We start from the raw sequence: 20,161 nt of genomic DNA on the forward strand, positions 1-20,161 counted from the left end.
CCTCTGTCCCCTCACACTCTACCCACTGGACCCTCCATCCTCTATCCCCTCATACTCTACCCATTGGACCCCCCATCCTCTGTCCCCTCACAATCTACCCACTGGACCCCCCATCCTCTGTCCCCTCACACTCTACCCACTGGACCCCCCATCCTCTGTCCCCTCACACTCTACCCACTGGACCCCCATCCTCTGTCCCCTCACACTCTGCCCACTGGACCCCCCATCCTCTGTCCCCTCACACTCTACCCACTGGACCCCCCATCCTCTGTCCCCTCACACTCTACCCACTGGACCATCCTACACCCGGCCGAGCGTATCTATCTAACCCCGTATTATTCTGTTCCCGAGGGCGTGGTGAAGCACATCCAGGGCCGTCTGCTGCCACACACAGGTGCCCATCTGCCACGAGCACCACACCCAGGGCCGCACTTCAGAGGGTGGCAGGAGGTTAGCCAGGAGTGCCATCCTCCCAACCCGGGACCATCGAGCACAGGACAGCGACACAGTCAACAGATTCACCCGAGGGAGAACCAGACATGGGCCGCGTGCAGCCTGCACTCGGATATGACGAGGACACTGTCCTGGTTTAGCTTACTGGACTAAATCGCTGGCTTTGAAAGCAGACCAAGCAGGCCAGCAGCACGGTTCGATTCCCGTACCAGCCTCCCCGGACAGGCGCCGGAATGTGGCGACTAGAGGCTTTTCACAGTAACTTCATTGAAGCCTACTCGTGACAATAAAGCGATTTTCATTTTTTCATTTTCACTGCTGGTTTTATGACAGACGAGGACCTAGAGCTTGCGGCACTGCTGTCTCCCACACCATCCACCGGAGAATCGCCATTTTGGCTGCATCGAGCGATTCTCCGTGTTTTTTGCATGCGAAACACGATGACACAAATTTGGCCGGTTGGGAGAATAGCGGGAGCGCGTCGGACCGGCGGCCCTGAAGAGAAGAAAGGAGGTGGACCCCCTGAAGAGAAGAAAGGAGGTGGACCCCCTGAAGAGAAGAAAGGAGGTGGACCCCCTGAAGAGAAGAATGCAGGTGGACCTCCTGAAGAACGCAGGTGGACCTCCTGAAGAACGCAGGTGGACCTCCTGAAGAACTCAGGTGGACCTCCTGAAGAACTCAGGTGGACCTCCTGAAGAACTCAGGTGGACCTCCTGAAGAACGCAGGTGGACCTCCTGAAGAACGCAGGTGGACCTCCTGAAGAACGCAGGTGGACCTCCTGAAGAAAGGAGGTGGACCTCCTGAAGCACGCAGATGGACCTCCTGAAGAACGCAGGTGGACATCCTGAAGAAAGCAGGTGGACCTCCTGAAGAAAGGAGGTGGACCTCCTGAAGCACGCAGGTGGACCTCCTGAAGAACTCAGGTGGACCTCCTGAAGAACGCAGGTGGACCTCCTGAAGAACTCAGGTGGACCTCCTGAAGAACGCAGGTGGACCTCCTGAAGAACGCAGGTGGACCTCCTGAAGAACGCAGGTGGACCTCCTGAAGAACGCAGGTGGACCTCCTGAAGAACTCAGGTGGACCTCCTGAAGCACGCAGGTGGACCTCCTGAAGCACGCAGGTGGACCTCCTGAAGAACGCAGGTGGACCTCCTGAAGAACGCAGGTGGACCTCCTGAAGAACGCAGGTGGACCTCCTGAAGAACGCAGGTGGACCTCCTGAAGAACGCAGGTGGACCTCCTGAAGAACGCAGGTGGACCTCCTGAAGAAAGGAGGTGGACCTCCTGAAGAACGCAGGTGGACCTCCTGAAGAACGCAGGTGGACCTCCTGAAGAACGCAGGTGGACCTCCTGAAGAACGCAGGTGGACCTCCTGAAGAACGCAGGTGGACCTCCTGAAGAAAGGATGGGGACCTTCAGTCAGGCCTTCCAAGGTGCAAATCGGTTTCGCGCCGGCCTCCAGTAGGATTCCCAATCCATCATGGTGGGCAGGATTGGAACATCGGGAGACTGTCTGTGTAGAGTGTTCACTTTCACCCAGTGTCTGAATGGATTTCTTTCGGGTTCTCCGGTTTCCTGCCACAGTCCAAATGTGCATGTTCGATGGATTGACCATGCTAAATTGCCGCATTCATTCATAGGACATCGGCATCACTGGAAAAGCTGGTATTTATTGCCCATCATCTACTTGCACTTGAGAAGGTGGTGTGGGTCTCTATCTTGTACAGTTGCAATCCGATTCGTGAGTGGAAAACTGGCTGGTCTTTTTTTTAAGCAATGTTTTTTATTGGGTTTTTGAACATAGTATTTTACAGTTATGTATACAGATTGAAATATTATACATATATATATATATTAAAAAGAGAGATAAATAAACTGGTATGATATTGTGCACTAGCTCAACAACAGCAACTCTGTACAGTTAGCAATATTATGTTTAACAAATAAGTGGGCACCTGTTTGTTGGGGGGGGGGGGGGAAAGAGAACTGGGGAGGTACATATACATTTGGGTGATGGAGAAACAATTACATTAATTCTGTCCAATACAGAGAGGGCAATACGAGAATGGATCTGGTGTTGTTACTTGCTTCTCCCGGATGGTTTTCGTTGCCATTGTTGTCACGCGCTCACCTCCGCTTCGGCTGTTCGTCCTGTCTTTCGCCCGTATTTTCCTTGATCTGTTACTGTATTTGCTGAGTTTGTTATAGTTTCCTGTGCTCTCCCTCCGGCTATCATTCCCTCGCCTCTCCCTCCCCCCCCCCTCCTCTCAGGTTCCCCTCTATTGTTCCCCGTCTCCTCCCGCTTCCCTCTTCTCCCCCCCACCCCTCTTTCTGCCCCCCTTCCCCCATCCTGTGGTTCGACTTTCTTTTTTTTTTAAGGTTTTGCTGTTCTCCCCACCCCACCCCCCCCGGTCTATCCCTCCCTCTCATGCCTTTCCCCTGATTCTTGGCCACTTCCTCTCCTGGAGGAGAGGAAAGAGCTACAAAGGAACTTCAATCTGCTCTCCACCAGGAAAGCAGTGCACCAACTCCGCCAGGCACTGGAACCCTATACGAACACGGAGATAAAGCCAGCCGCCTGTTGGCACACCAGCTGAGAAACCAGGCAGCCACCAGAGAAATGGCGCAAATCAGGGGTACCGGAGGCACCTCAGAAATAGAACCAGAAAAGATCAACAAAACCTTCAATGCCTTCCACCAATGACTGTACACCTCAGAGCCCCCAACAGGGGAGTCTCGGATGAAACGGGTTCCTTGATGGACTGGACATACCAGTCATGGGGAAGGGCAGAAAACGGGGCCTGGAAGCACCACTAGCACTGGGAGAGATCATGGACAGCATTAGCTCCATGCAGGCGGGAAGGCGCCGAGACCAGATGGGTTCCCGGCGGACTTCTACAAAAAATTTGCGACAGCACTGGCCCTGCACCTGCAGAAGATGTTCACAGACTCGCTCGCTAGAGGCACACTGCCACCCACGCTAGCACAGGCCTCAATCTCGCTGATACCTAAGAAAGACAAAGACCCAACGGAAGTGGGTCACACGCAGATGCCAAAACAGATGCCAGACTGCGTACCAGAGGACCCGACGTCAAAGATAGACAGCTAACCTCGAACATCAGGCGGCTGCTGAATGTGATAATGACCCCATCCGGGGAGAAAACACCAGAGGTGATCGTCTCCCTGGATGCAGAAAAGGCCTTCGACAGGGTCAAATGGAAGTACCTCAGAAGTACTGGAGCGGTTTGGGCTTGGAACAGGATTCACCTCTTGGGTAAAGCTCCTATACAACGTTCCCGTGGCGAGCGTACGGACAAACAACACCAACTCCCGATACTTCCAGCTGCACAAGGGCACCAGACAAGGATGCCCACTGTCCCTGCTGCTGTTCGCTCTAGCGATCGAGCCATTAGCAATTGCTCTCAGAGCAGCAAAAAGCTGGAGGGGGGTCCAAAGGGGAGGCAGAGAGCACAGAGTCTCAATCTTTGCAGATAACCTGCTCCTCTACATTTCGGAACCACAAAGCAGCATTGATGGAATCATCGTGCACCTGAAAGAGTTTGGTGCCTTCTTGGGCTACAAACTCAACATGAGCAAAAGTGAGATCTTCCCGGTACACCCACAAGTAGGGGGGACTGCACTAATGGGACTGCCGTTTAAACAAGCCCAATGCAAATTCCGTTACCTGGGGATGCAAATAGCCCATGACTGGAAAGGGATCCACAAATGGAACCTCACCAATCTGACAGAGGAAGTAAAAAAAGACCTGCAAAGATGGAACACACGCCCTCTCTCCCTCGAGGGGAGAGTCCAGACGATAAAGATGAACGTACTGCCCAGGTACCTCGTCCTAATTAGATCTATCCCGATCTACATCCCCCAGGCCTTTTTCAAAGCACTAGACAAACTAATCATGGGGTTTGTGTGGAGGGGGAAGAAAGCTACGATCCCAAAGAAGGTCGTACAAAAATCCAGGGGGGGGGGGCGCTAGCCCTCCCAAACCTTCAATTCTACCACTGGACGGCGACAGCTGAGCGAATAAGGGGATGGATCAAGGATACAGAAGCCGAGTGGGTGTGCGGGGAAGAGGACTCCTGCAAGGGGATCTTGCTCCGGGCCCTCGCCACATTCCGCTGCCTGTTCGAGTACACAGAGGGAGAATTCGGAATATCCAATTCACCTAACAGCACGGCCGGGATTCTCCGGCGACCGGAGAATCGGTGGCAATCGTGCCGGCGCAGTTGCTGCGGCACCGGTCGGGGGCCATTGAAAGCGGCCACCGCGGTGATTCTTCGCGCTCGACGGGCTGAGTGCCCGCCGACTCCTGCCGGCGGGGTTTACACATGGTCCCACCTGGTGGGACCTTGGCGTTCTGGCGACAGGGGCCGTCCTGTTGGGGGGGCGGGGAGGGCCGATTGTGGGGGGTGGGGGCCAGGCCTGCGACCGGGGGCTACCGATCAGCGGGCACGCTCATTCAGAGGGGGGGGGGGGGGCCTATGTTTCTTCGTGCCGGGCCTTTGCAGGGCTCCGCCATGTTGCCGTGGTGCGCATGCACGGAACTGCGCCAGCCCTTCGGCGAGATAGTAGCGCATAGCACTCTACCAACGAGGAGAATGCCTGGGCCTGAAGGCCCGTTGGCGCCAGTGTCACTCGCGCCAGTTTTGATGCCGGCTTCAACACTTTGCCGGGATTTCGGAGAATCCTAGCCCACATATTTTGGGAATTGTGGGAGGAAACTGGAGCACCCGGAGGAAACCCACGCAGACACGGGGAGAATGTGCAGACTCCACACAGACAGTGACCCAGTCGGGAATCAAACCTGGGACGCTGGCGCTGTGAAGCCATAGTGCTAACCACTGTGCTACCGTGCTGCCCCTAAAATTACTGAAATTAAATAAGAAAACATGATTGCTGTTGCTATCTATTTTTTTTTTTAATTGGTTACTTTGAGCTCTAACAATGCATTTTGAGGGGATATGGTGATGATCAGTACCCATTCACCTGAGGAAGGAGCCGAAAGCTAGTGATTTGAAACAAACCTGTTGGACTTGAACCTGGTGTTGTAAGGCTTCTTACTGTGCTCACCCCAGTCCAACGCTGGCATCTCCACATCATGAGTACCTTTAATGGCTGTGCCATTTCAGGATGACGGATAGGATTTCAACTATTTTCCCACAGCGGCTTCCTGAGCACTTCAACAAAAGTGTTTATTTTACAAGTAGAAGTGGGCCATCTCTCAATTTATTTTTGGAATGGATATTCCGTTGAAATCTTATAGCCTGCTCACAGATGGTCAATACTGTCAACTGAACAGAACTCAGTACACAACAATCTTAGTTAAAATGGCAAAACAATCATTAGTTTTGCTGTACTGGATCTGTCAGACATGACCTGACTCAACTTACTTTAGTTTAGATCTGTGAATACCCACAACTATTGTTCAAACGGTTTGAGTAGTCTATTTTCATCAACATTTCACGCTGCATTGTCAGCTGTAACTCGTACAAACGGTGGGGAATAAGCTATGCACTCATTTTCTACAACACAATCTGCTCAGCTCCAGTGATTTAGAAGCTAAAGTTATCAAACTCAAGGCAAGTAAAAATGCTCCCATGTGTGTGACTACCTGAGACCTGCATTTTTGGCATCACAACAGGTTTTCCTTGAACAATCAAGTTGGACGTGTTAAAATTTCCAAGAGCCTTCATTACTATAAGTACAGCGAGTCGAAACCAGTTTGCCTACAGGGCCTGCTGCTGGCTGATCAAGCAATTCAGCATTTTTAAAATGATTGCATTCAAAGTAAAAGCGAGTTCACTGTAAACCCACAGCCTAAAAGACTAACTGGGTTAATTAATTTTGTTTTCACTGCTATATTCAGTAGATGATTTGAACGTACGGCTATAAGGCAGCTATGGAAATATATTCCAGCAAATGACAACAGAGGGTGCATTTAAACTTGAGGTACACAGGACCAGATCAAGTAGGTCCACCTGTGCTGATGGCTTGAGGCCAGAACTATTGAGGCCCTGCCAACCCCACCAAGTTCTTCCTATCCACTGCCAGAACCTCAGTGAGCTACCTCACCTGGGTCAATGCGTCCCCTTCAATTATAAAGATTGAGTAACCAGATTTCTCCTTCCGCTGATTCGACAAACTGTCCAGCCACACTAGCAGCTTGCTGTACATGTTAAAAAGAGGTTTGACAATCAAAATAGATTAAGCCTCTGTCTATCTCAACCCCCTTCCCAACCAATACCGCAAGACATTAGGAATAGACAGTTAGTAATAGTGCACTGACCATACACCTCTTGTAGGTTTGGTTTCATCCCCTAACAGCACCAGAAAATGCATTCAGCTGAAAAGAACAGAGACACATACATGCATTCAAGTCAGAGAGAGATGGGGCAGCTCAGTGGTGCAGTGGGTTAGCACTGTGGCCTCACGGCGCCGAGGTCCCAGGTTTGATCCTGGCTCTGGGTCACTGGCTGTGTGGAGTTTGCACATTCTCCCCGTGTTTATGGGGGTTTCGCCCCCACAACCCAAAAATGTGCAAGCTTAGGTGGATTGGCCACGCTAAATTGCCCCTTAATTGGAAAAATGAATTGGGTACTCTAAATCTATTAAAAAAAATTTTTTTTAAATGTCAGAGAGAGACAGGGATCAGAGGGAAAGGAAGAAAAAAAAGGGAAAACTGTATTTTCCATCTAATGACTTCAATTTTCAAAAAGATATTTCACTTTGAAGCCCACTAACTATCCCACCTGTGATTCGCTAATAATGAGAGAGAGAGAGAGTGCAGAAATTTAGGTGCAGTGCACAGAGGGTGCTGGGTTCATTCTCTCAGCCTAGTGCCTGAATAGTGAGGCCATAGATGTCCAGATATTGGGCCTCACACCTGACTATGAAGTTGGTTTGTCGATTTGAGCCCAAAAAGACTGGGCTACTACTAGCATCACAACAAAGATTCATGAAATAAAAAGTTGAATTTTAAAAACAAATAAAGCCTCTGAGGGAGTCAGATAGAAAGTGACAATGGGAAAGAAAAGGAGACATTGTTTTGGGTGAGGGGAGCCTCCGTGACTTCCTATGCATCCTTGGAGCAAACAAGGAGGAGTGAGGGGAGCAGGTAGTGAATGAGGGTCAATAGTGACATGTGTGAGAGTGGCGCAAAAGGAGGGAGAGAAAGTAGGGCAAGTAGTCCATCAGACTACTGGGAGTGGCAGTGGTTGTCCTGGTATTGTCGCTGGACTAGTGTCCCATAGTCTCTGGGGACCCAGGTTCGAATGCCGCCATGACAGATGCTGAAATTTGAATTCATTAAAAATCTGGAATTACAAAGTCTAACGGTGACTATGAAACCCTTGTTGATTGTCATAAAAACTCATCTGGTTCACTAATGTCCTTGAGGGTAGGAAATCTGAGCTGGTCTGGCCTACATGTGACCCCAGACAGCAATGTGGTTGACTCTTAAATACCCTCAGGAATGGCCAATAAGTGTTGGCCCAGCTAGCGATGCCCACATTCCATGAATAAATACATTTTAAAATAAAAAAAATAAGCTGGGGTAACATTAGGAGTGTGGGAGGGACCGAGATAGGGAAAAGGTAGCGGAAAGATGAAAGCACAGGGGTGCAACAGAAGGAGCAGATGAGTGGCCAGAGGCTGTGATGGAAAGGGAGTCTCCAGAGGCCTCCTTCGCCTACATTGCTTGGAGTTGTTAATGGTTCCTTTCCTGGCTACATGACGCCAGACTGTGTTCCAACTCTCACCTGAAAGGAGAGAAAATTAAAATGACAAAGACGCAAGAGGAAAGAAAGACTAAAGGGGAAAGAAGCAAGAGAGGAGCGAGGGAGAAAGAGTAACAGTAAGATAATGACAGCAGGGTCAGGTAAATGAGTGACCATATTCACCAATAGAATTTTCCAGCCGTTCACATCGCGCGGTAACTTCCAGTCCCACCAATGATGTAGCCCCACCACGGCGTACACCCACCGTCGGTTTCTTGTCAGCGAGGCATGCATTCAAACAGGAAACCCTGTTAACAACAGTAGGACCAGAAGATCCCGCCATTGGTGAACAGTAGGCTGCCTTCGCTGCTGCAAAGCCCATGGCGGGATAGGCAGAAAATCCCGCTCATTGTGTGCAATGTTACACGAGACCATGTCATTTAAATAGAGATAGCTAGGAGAATTAAAAGAAGAATTACAAGACTTTGTTCTCACAGTTTATCTGAATCCATCAGTGGGATTATTGTCTAGTAGGATGGTTTGTGATGCAGAACAAGGCCAACAGCGTGGGTTTAATTCCCGTACGAGCTTACTCGAACAGGCGCCAGTATGTGGCGACTAGGGGCTTTTTACAGTAACTTCACACTTGTGACAATAAAAGGTTATTATTATTACTATTATTATTCCACTGAAAGCATGTTACAATGGTTATAATGTTTCAATCCATTAAACTCTGGAATTTACCCACACTCCCAAGCATCTTACTTTGACTGTTCTGAAATTAGCAGCATCATCGACCCCATTCACTTTGGCTGAATCCAGACCCAAGTAGTTGTATTGATTGAATTCCCGTTCAAGCTTCAATTGTTCTGGAAGAGAAACGTTAATATGATACAAGATTAACAAAATACCAATCTTTCGAAGCATTTACATTATCACAGTGCCCTTTTTCTGTCATTTCGATATTGCATATCAACACCAATTTTGGGTTGCTTTAGATATTCATTTGGGTTCAGGGTCACTGATCTCTTCCTGAAGAAAATCTGGTGGCCCCTATGATTAAGGAAGTGACTGTTACATTTTACACTAATATAGCAGAGCAACCTGGCAGCTGTAATGATTTTTTTTTAAATGTAGGGCACGATCGAAAGGCCATATTACACCTGAAAAGCAGCGCGCCACCCACAGCACAGCATGGCCGATAGAAGCTGGGATACCCCACTGTGATGCAAATCCCACCCATTGTGGGTGAGATCACTTTTAGGCAAATCTGCATATTAAAGCATGTCACTCACTTTAATATTCAATTTCCCAGTCAGAGAGATCTGGGCGTGCATGTCCACAGAATTTTGAAGGTGGTAACATAAGTGGCCAAGGTAGTCAAGAAAGCATACGGAATACTTGCCTTCATTGGACAGGGCATCGAGTATAAAAACTGGCAAGTCATGCAACAGTTGTATAGAACCTTGGTAGGCTGCACTTGGAATACTGTGCACAATTCTGGTCACCACACCACCCAGAAGGATGTGGAGGCTTTGGAGAGGGTGCAGAGGCGGTTTACCAGGAGGTTACATGGTCTGGAGGGTGTTAGCTATGTGGTGAGGCTGAATAGACTCAGACTGTTTTCATTAGAAAGACGGAGGTTGAGGAATTACCTGATAAAGGTCTACAACATTATTAGGGGCATGGATAGAGTGGTTGGGCAGGCACTCTTTCCCAGGGTGGGAGGGATCAGTCACCAGGGGGCATAGGTTTAAAATCCATGGGGCAAAGTTTAGAGATGTGTGAGGCAGGTTTTTTAGGCAGAGGGTGGTGAATGATGGGAACAGGTTTTCAGTGGAGGTTCTGGAAGCAGATACATTAACGGCGTTCAAAAGGCACCTCACCAAACATATGGATAGGATGGGTATAGAGGGATAGGATACAAGGAAGTGCTGAGGGTTTAGGCCAAGGATGGGTATGATGACCGATACAGGCTTGTAGGGCCGAAGGGCCTGTTCCTGTGCTGTATTATTCTTTGTTCTTTGTATTTCCAATTGTGGTAGTGAGTGACTTGGAGGGGAACCTGCAGGTAGTGGGTTTCCCAGCCTGCTGCTTTTTCCTTCTAGATGGTCGTAGGTTTAGAAGGTGCTGCCAAAGGAACATTGGTGTTTTACTGCAGTGCATCTTGTAGATGGTACACACTGCTGCCACTGTTCGGTGGTGGAGGGTTTGAATGTTTGTGGAAGGGGGAGCAATCAAGCTGACTACTTTGTCCTGGATGGTGTCGAGCTTCTTGAGTTCTGTTGGAGTTGCACTCATCCAGGCAAGTGGAGAATATTCCATTATACTCCTGACTTGTGCCTTGTAAATGGTGGACAGGCTTTGGGGGGTCAGAAGGCGAGTTCTTCGCCGTAGGATTTCTATCTAGCCTTTGACCTGCCCTGGTAGCCACAGTATTATTATGGCTAGTCCAGTTCAGTTTCTGATCAATGGTAACCCCCAGGATGTTGATTGTGGGGGATTCAGTGATGGTACTGCCATTGAATGTCAAGGGGTGATGGTTAGATTCTCCCTTGTAGGAGATGGTCATTACCTGTCACTTGTGTGGCATGAATGTAACTTGCCACTTGTCAGCCTAAACCTGGATATTGTCCAGGATGCATTTGGACATGGACTGCTTCATAATCTGAGGAGTTGCGAATGGTGATTATTGTGCAGTCATCTGCGAACACCCCAACTTTTGACCTTATGACGGAAGGAAGGTCATTGATTAAGCAGCTGAAGATGGTTGGGCCTAGGACACTAAGAACAAAGAACGGAGACCAAATACCCTGAGGAATTCCTGCAATGATGTCCTGAAGTTAAGATGATTGACCTCCAAGCACCACAACCATCTTCCTTTGTACCAGGTATGACTCAAACCAGCGGAGAGTATTCACCCCCGATTCCCACTGAATCCAGTTTAGCTCGGGTTCCTTGATGCCATACTCGGTCAAACGCTGCCTTGATGTCAAGGGCAGCCACTCTCACCTCTGGCATTCAGCTCTTCTTTGAACCAAGGCTGTAACGAGGTCAGGAGCTGAGTGACCCTGGCGGAACCCAAACTGAGTGTCCGTGAGCAGGCTATTGCTGAGAAAGTGCCGCTTGATAGAATTGGGATGTATTATATTATCAATGCTCTCAGTTATATATTCATTGTGTGTTTAATAGAATGAAGTTGGTGGACATTGACTGTGCTTCTATAAATAGCAACAGACTGAAACTGCAGTACCTGGGGCAAAATTCTCCGACCCCCAGCAGGGTCGGAGAATCGCCTGGGGGGCGCCTAAAATCCCGCACCCACCGTGGCAGAGATTCTCCGCCACCCGGGAAGTGGCGGCGTCGGAATCTCGCCACTCCGATCGGAGAGGCCCCTGCGGTGATTCTCCAGCCCGGATGGGCCGAAGTTCCGCCGCTGGGAGGCCTCTCCCGCTGCCGAGGTTTAAACCACCTCTGGAACGGCGGGCTCAGCGGTGCGAGCAGGCCCCCGGGGTCCTGGGGGGGCGGGGGGCGATCGAACCCCGGGGGGTGCCCCCACGGTGGCCTGGCCCGCGATCAGGGCTCCCCGCTCAGACTCCGGGCCAGTGCCCTGGCTGCACTAGTTTCTTCCGCGCCCGCCACGGCCTTCGCCATGGCGGAAGCGGAAGAGAACCCCACATCGCGCATGCGCCGGCAGTGACGTCAGCGGCAGCTGCCGCTGACGTCACTGCCGGCGCATGCACCGACCGGCGAAAGCCTTTCGGCCAGCCCCGCTGCCGGGGGCGCCGGTTTTTTGCGCCGGTCTTCTGGTGCTAATCGCTCTGGCGCGGGGCTAGCCCCCAAAGGTGGGGAGAATTCCCCTTTGGGGAGGCGCGACCCCTGAGTGGTTGGCGCCACTCCCCTACTCCGGGACCCTCCGTCACGCCAGGTAGGGGAGAATCCCGCCCCTGGTTTGTAAGATGTATGCTTGTAATATGTACCACTGTGAATCTATACTAATAAATGTGCATAAAGCTTAGGTTCCACTTCTATACTTCAACTGGTTTCAAGGAATAGGACACGGTAGCAGAGATTGGTTGGTGAAGATGAAGGTTGGCAATGAAGAAATATTTTTCAAAAGCTAAAATTCTCATGGCCATTGTGGAAAATGGCAAAATGCAAGTGCAAAGTTTGCGATACGATTACCCTCCGACATTCTGAGTTCTAACCAGAAGACCAATGGAAGAATAGAGTGGAAATGTGTACATGGGTTATGACTCACCAAAGAGAAAAAGAAGAAATGCCCATCACACTGTTGCTTCTGAGAAGAAGTAAAATCAGAGGTAATGTATTTTGTGAGTGGGATGCCTATTGTTAGATAAATGATGAAACTTTGGACCTTCCAATAGGGTTCCTAGATGAAAACTACAAGAAGAATGATCGTGGTCAGATTTTGATTGATTTCGGAAAACAAATGGTCATTCAGAGGAAGAATATAACAAACGTAGACAGGATGTTAGAAAAGGTTGGAAAAGGTCTATTTGGAAATCCCTGGACTTGTATCAGCTTTTGAGTTACTGGATTGTGCCAAGATGCTTCATTTGGACAGGCTCTCAGTTCTAGCTGAGTAAGTGCCGCTTGATATTATTATGTAGCCAATCCTGTCAATTGGATATTCATCGTGTGTTTACTAGAAAGAAGTTGGTGACTATTGACTGTGCTCCTATTAATAGGAACAGACTGAAACTGTGGTGTCTGGGTTGGAAGAAAAGGGAGGCCTAATTGGTCAGATATCTGCTTCTTGGGAAAAAAAATAATTTCCTTCAAGCTTCCTGGAACAAATGAGACATCTCTCAGTGACAAAAAGAATAGTGGATTCAATGATTGTGTCATTTTGAAAGGGTCCAGATAATGGGCACAGATGTCAGTACAACAGAAGGATTGAAGGAAGGTAGAATGAGGATGTAGGCTATTGTAAATCTTTAGCATCTTTAGCAAATCTGGCCATTGCAAAATTGCAACAATAATGCATAAATGAATCCCAGTAATTGCCAAGGAACCGTTAGTCAGTCTTTCAGATGTGTTTCAAGTAGCCAAAGCAAAGAGGTCCTCGGTATGACATAGAATACTGAGGAACAGGATGAAGATAAATATTATCTGGAATCACTTAGTAATGAGGATCACACAAGATTAAGGAATATAAAAGTTGAACTTGCTTCAGGTTTTGATGGTGACAACACCTTGAGGTTACTAAAGATGTTGTTTATTTCATGTTAAATAGATATTCTATAATCCCTGATGTACTCTAGTGAGAGACCTATACTGTTTGAGTTAATCTGTGAAAAAGGTGCAAACAATACTTGGCAGAGCGTGATCAGGCAGTTATTTTGGAAAATCAGTTGATCTGTTAATGCAGTCAGGGCAGTATTGTAATCCTTAAACAAAGTCTGATGTTTCTCATCAAAGTGTCACACAATAATTAATAGCATCAGGTGATAAAGACAAGAGAGAAAAAAATAAAAAAACTGTCTTGAATTTATAGACAAATTTCTCTTCCAAGCTATCAAAGGTTAAAAATCTTGCTGATAAATGCAGATATGGTTGAGAAAAAACTATGAGGCTAATGGAGGTGATTGAGAATAATTCTGAAATCTATAAAATATATCAATGGACACTGCTGCATCCTTTCCAATGGCATGAGGCTGAAACAAGACAGTTATCATTGATCCAAAGGCATGGGGTAAAGAGAAATATTTTAATTCTATATTTTGACAACATAGCTGAAGAGTTAATATCTCTACAATAATGCTTAGCAAGGTAAAAAGGAGTTATGGTAGACAGGATAATCTGGATACGGGCACCATAAAGATTTCTGACTGATAATTTGCCAATGAATTTAAACAAATGTATAAAAGTCTGAGTATCATGAACACCTCAGATGACAGTCACTTTGGCAACAGTATTTGTGAGGAATTGTGTTATGATCGATGAAGCGGTGCTTAAGATTTTAGCTACGCAACAAGAATGCAAGTTGCCAACCACCCTGGCATGGGCTGTTCAAAGCAAAACATTCACACCGGATGGTTGGAGAGTATAGCCCTGATAAATTATGGATGAAATCTCAAAATGCCTTGTACTCTTTGTGCTAGTCCTCTAGAAGGTACTACAATTAGTTTCCCTTGCAGATTTGAAGTGCTGCGTGGAGGGAGATATGCTGCCATCATGGTCTCTGAGAAAATCTTTGGAGGATTGTGGCATCATATTAGACCATCTGAGATAAAATTCGATTCAAGGGATTTAGTATACTATAAAACAAAAGAAGGCCATAGGGAATGATCAGATAAAATATTGTGAAAATATTTCGAAAATTTGCCAATCAAACTTTTAATCTTCAACTCCATGATGAATCAAATTAATTACAGAATCTCGACTGAACAGCTGAGGCATTTTGAGCACCAAGGACCTGGGTTCAATTCCAGCCTTAGGTGACTGACTTGTGTGGAGTTTGCACATTCTCCCAGTGTCTGTGTGGGTTTTCTCTGGATGTTCTGGTTCCCTCCACAGTCCAAAGAGGTGCAGGTTAGGTGGATTGGCCATGCCAAATTGCCCCATAGTGTCCAAAAGGTTAGGTGGGGTTACTGGAGTACGGGGATAGGGTGAGGGTTGGGCCTGGTTAGGGTGCTCTTTCAGGTGCAGACTCGATGACTGAATGGCCACCCTTTGCACTGTAATGATTCTAAGGAGGCCGTGACAAACAAAATGTGCTAAGATCAAGGGCTCGTAGTAGCAATGTAAGCGATCATGAGCATACAAATTAGTTAACACAGACAAATTGACCAGAGTGCGTACTTGGGTAATTGAGCTTGAAGCAGAAATCCTGATCATCAGGATGTATTAGTTGCTGATCATGAAGGCATGAGAGACAAGCTAAAATAAGGCAGTTGGATAGTTGAGAAGAGTTTTGAGTTTATTCTGAGGTTCCAGATAAGGGGCAACCAGCAAAGTCATTGCTAGCTGATGAAGCCTATAAGGCTAGAGCGAGGCTATTAGTTAGAGGTTTTGTGGAGCAACTGGGTGCTACAGGTGTTAGAGTGGCTGTCCCATAACTGGAAAAGTAATCTAATTTCAGGCTACATATTCAAGGCAATATGGGTCATTTGAAATAAATGCCACATTTCCACAGGACAAAACTTGCCAGAGAGAAGTATTTCTGAAACTACCTAATGATGTAGCAGATATAGAAGGTAAACTATGGAAAATAAGCAAATGTGCTTATGGCCTAAACAATATTCCAGGGTATGGCAAGATTTGGTGACACCTGTTTCGCTGAAAATAGATGGACCATTTGAACCTTCAAGCCTGATCTACCATTCAATCTGAACCTGACTGATCCTCAACCTCAATGCCTCATTTCCACTTTCTCCCCATACCACTTAATGCCATTAAAATCCAAAACATTACTTATTGCTTTTTTGAATACATTCAATGACTTGGCCTCCATAGTTTCTGCAGTAGAGAATGCTACACGTTCACTACCCTTTGAGTGAAGACATTTTTTTCTCATCTCAGTCCTGAATGGCCGACCCCATATCCTGATACTGTGTCCCGGTTCTAGATTCTCCAACCAGGGAAAACATCCTCCTTGCATCTAGTCTGTTCAGCCCTGTTAAAATTTTATGTTTACATCAGATCTCCTCTCATCCTTCTAAATTCTGGTGAATACAGGCCCATTCGGACCAATCTCTCCTCTTAGGCAATCCCACCAACTCAAATATCAGCCCAGTGAATTTCCGCTCCACTTCCTCGAAGGCAAATATATCCTTTCTTAGGTAGGGAGACCAAACCTGCCCACAACACCAAGGTGTGGTCTCACCAAAGAAGTAAGACATCTCTGCTTATTAACTCAAATCTTCTTGCAATTTGGGTCAACATACCATTTGCCTTCCTAATTGCTTGCTACACATGCACCATACCATAAAGTAACTCTCTCAGGCACCCTCATGAGGAATGCTGATGATTTCTTAAGATTAGAATTTTCATTTCGGAATCAGACTTAGAACATAAGGACATAAGAACTAGGAGCAGGAATAGGCCATCTGGCCCCTCGAGCCTGCTCCACCATTCAATGAGATCATGGCTGATCTTTTGTGGACTTAGCTCCACTTTCCGGCCCGAACACCATAACCCTTAATCCCTTTATTCTTCAAAAAACTATCTATCTTTACCTTAAAAACATTTAATGAAGGAGCCTCAACTGCTTCACTGGGCAAGGAATTCCATAGATTAACAACCCTTTGGGTGAAGAAGTTCCTCCTAAACTCAATACTAAATCTACTTCCCCTTATTTTGAGGCTATGCCCCCTAGTTCTGCTTTCACCTGCCAGTGGAAACAACCTGCCCGCATCTATCCTATCTATTCCCTTCATAATTTTATATGTTTCTATAAGATCCCCCCTCATCCTTCTAAATTCCAACGAGTACAGTCCCAGTCTACTCAACCTCTCATCGTAATCCAACCCCTTCAACTCTGGGATTAACCTAGCGAATCTCCTCTGCACACCCTCCAGTGCCAGTACTTCCTTTCTCAAGTAAGGAGACCAAAACTGAACACAATACTCCAGGTGTGGCCTCACTAACACCTTGTACAATTGCAGCATAACCTCCCTAGTCTTAAATTCCATCCCTCTAGCAATGAAGGACAAAATTCCATTTGCCTTCTTAATCACCTGTTGCACCTGTAAACCAACTTTCTGTGACTCATGCACTAGCACACCCAGGTCTCTGCACAGCAGCATGCTTTAATATTTTATCGTTTAAATAATAATCCCGTTTGCTATTATTCCTACCAAAATGGATAACCTCACATTTGTCAACATTGTATTCCATCTGCCAGACCCTAGCCCATTCACTTAACCTATCCAAATCCCTCTGCAGACTTCCAGTATCCTCTGCACTTTTCGCTTTACCACTCATCTTAGTGTCATCTGCAAACTTGGACACATTGCCCTTGGTCCCCAACTCCAAATCATCTATGTAAATTGTGAACAATTGTGGGCCCAACACGGATCCCTGAGGGACACCACTAGCTACGGATTGCCAACCAGAGAAACACCCATTAATCCCCACTCTTTGCTTTCTATTAATTAACCAATCCTCTATCCATGCTACTACTTTACCCTTAATGCCATGCATCTTTATCTTATGCAGCAACCTTTTGTGTGGCACTTGTGGGACTTTTAAATGTATTGGTTTGTACATTACGCAAAGGAAGTCTGGAATAACTTGAAATCAACGGGTACGATTATTTGGCCTCATCAAGCACGACTTGGTGATGCAAAATCTCACGAGACATCGTGATCTGGATCTCTCCCTCACTGGGCGTGGTACAGATTAACATATTTAAATGAGCCATAAGGCTCACTTAAATATGTCAGAAATGTGTTCTCCCAAGGCCCCAAGAAATAACATATGTGGACTAGGCATAATGGCATCTAAGGAGCCATCTTCCAGGCCATTGGAAGTCCCTAGGTGGTCAGGCTTTGAGCAGGGTGGTATGCTGACTCTTCTGCTGGCATCCAGGCACATTGGCACTGCCACCCAGGCAGTGCTACCCAGGCACCCGTGCCCAGGTGACACTGCCAGTGTGCCAGGTTTCCCAAACCTGAGATTGGGCCCTGGGGTGCCCTATCCTTAAGAGGTGGGGGGGGGGGGGGGGGGGGGGGCAAAGTCCGGAGGTCACCGTGGGGGAGCAGAGGCAGTCGAAAGATTGGGGCAGCAGTTAAAAGTGGTGCCCTGACCCACAAATACTTTTCTTGCACTGGCAAGCTGAGCTCGTCAATTCCAAAAAAGAGGCAAGTGTGGCCTCGGCAGGTGTTCCTCGCCGAGGCCAAAACAAATAGCAGAGTCCCGTTAGATAGCAATAGCAAGGTTGTTCTCGGCTCTGCAGGTGCCGAGAAACACCACCCAAAATCGAGACACTGTTCTTTTTCACGTTAAATAGCACCCAACAATTGTACTTGCAGGGTGTTGCTCCCATCCTGCTTAATCATGTTAGTTCACCACAGAAAGTTGTTATATCTCAAGAAGAGACAGCAATTATGAGCTTAATTGGTTGGTTGGAATGTTGGCACAATCAGACTAGAACAAATGCTAGCCTAAGGTTGAGAATGTTTTAAGGACAACAGATCAGCAAAACAATCTGGAGAAATGTGTGCATATGTTACCATCCTTAAGGGCCAAAAGAATAGGAGGTTAACTACAAAGTTAAGAGCTGTTTCTTGTGCAGCTGGTTACATAATATCTTGGATAACAATAGGAAATGTTGAATTTGGCTTGAGAAGCTAAGAAAATAAAAATGGTTTTAAAAGTATTATGGCTGCTGAAACACTGGCTCATGTATAAGTTGTGGAAATGGGAGCCTAATTGTCAAACTTTTAAAGTGATACTCTTTTATAATAATAATCGCTTACTGTCACAAGTAAGCTTCAATGAAGTTACTGTGAAAAGCTCCTAGTCCTGCTTGCATTATTCAGCATTACAAGCCAGCTGTACCGCCCACTGTGCTAAACCAGCCCCTACAAGGGCCATACTGAAAATTGTATGCTTGTTGAATATTATGTAGATGATTGTTGATTATAGAATAATATACACTCCATTGAAAGCTGGATGAAGAAAAGGTTTGTATTGACCTTAAATACTACAGATGTTGGAGATCTGAAACAAGGACACAAGTGCTGGAAAACTCAACAGATCTAGCAGCATCGTATAGGGAGAAAGAGAGTTAACATTTCGACTCGAGTATGACTCGGCTTTGGAACTGAAAGGCAGAAATGTGATGCGTTTTCTGCTGCTGAAATAGGGGGAGGGTTAGGTGGAGCAAAACGGAAAGGGCAGGGATTGGTTCAAGGGCAGATAAATCAAATAACTAAGACATCATGACACCATCCTGACTTGAGATTATATGGCCTTTCCTTCACTGTTGTTGGGCTCAGTAAGAAGTCTTACAACACCAGGTTAAAGTCCAACATGTTTGTTTCAAACACTTGCTTTCGGAGCACTGCTCCTTCCTCAGGTGACCTGGGGAAGGAGCAGTGCTCCGAAAGCTTGTGTTTGAAACAAACCTGTTGGACTTTAACCTGGTGTTGTAAGACTTCTTACTGTGCTCACCCCAGTCCAATGCCGTCATCTCCACATCATGTTGTTGGGTTAACATGCTGCAACTAACTATCGAACAGCACTGTGGATGTACCTACACCATATGGGCTGTGGCAGTCCAGGTAGGCAGGTCACCACAACCTTCTCAAAGGTAATTAGGGATGGGCAAGAAATGTTGGCTTTGTTAGAGATGATTACTCCCATGGCTAAAGTTTTAAAAAGGGAAAGAAACAGGCCTTAAATTATGTTTTCTATATGGAATAGAGCAGCGGAAAGACTTTGGTAGATCGGTTGTGCATAAAAGATGGCAGGGCAGGCAATTGGGGCAAAGAAAAGGAGATAGAAATCCTGGATTTTCTGTTTATTGGTGGTTTTTGAAACTCTGCATATGGTTGGGGGCCTTGCATGCAACAGACTGTTTCTCAGAAATTCATTGGGGTGCCGAACAGCATTCTCCACACATTTCAATAGAAAATTATGGTCAATGTCTCCATGATGTTCAAATAGACCAGAATACACATAACCTTTTTATAGCTGCTATATAGAGTATTTTGCATTTTTCGGCATTCACTGGGACATTGTTCTGTCCATGGCCAAAATTGTTTTTGTCATTTCAATTTGACTGCCTCATGTGCAAATTCGTCCAATTTGCATTCTGGCTCGGAATCAATGACATTGATGTAAATTAGAAACTGTAGCAATTGCAGTGGTGAGACATGGGAAGCCCATCCACAACTTCCCTCCAGATCAAGAATTATTTGTCCAACAGTATCTGTTGTTTCAAAAAACAGAAACTGCTGAACAATCTCAGCAGGTCTGACAGCATCTGTGAAGAGAGAATGGA

The 20,161-nt window shown here is 46.8% G+C and overlaps 1 protein-coding gene across 5 annotated transcripts in view; it reads right to left on the bottom strand.

Moving 5' to 3' along the window:
- myo1b (myosin IB) overlaps nt 1–20,161 on the bottom strand; it is a 336,645-nt gene that overhangs the window by 112,174 nt on the left and 204,310 nt on the right. For all 5 annotated transcript variants that reach the window (XM_038789125.1, XM_038789124.1, XM_038789122.1 and 2 more), the window contains one exon: nt 8,950–9,053. In XM_038789125.1, coding sequence (XP_038645053.1) covers nt 8,950–9,053 — 104 coding nt within the window. The remainder of the gene's footprint in view (nt 1–8,949; nt 9,054–20,161) is intronic.

Source organism: Scyliorhinus canicula, chromosome 2 (assembly GCF_902713615.1).
Source record: "Scyliorhinus canicula chromosome 2, sScyCan1.1, whole genome shotgun sequence".
NCBI lineage: Eukaryota > Metazoa > Chordata > Chondrichthyes > Carcharhiniformes > Scyliorhinidae > Scyliorhinus > Scyliorhinus canicula.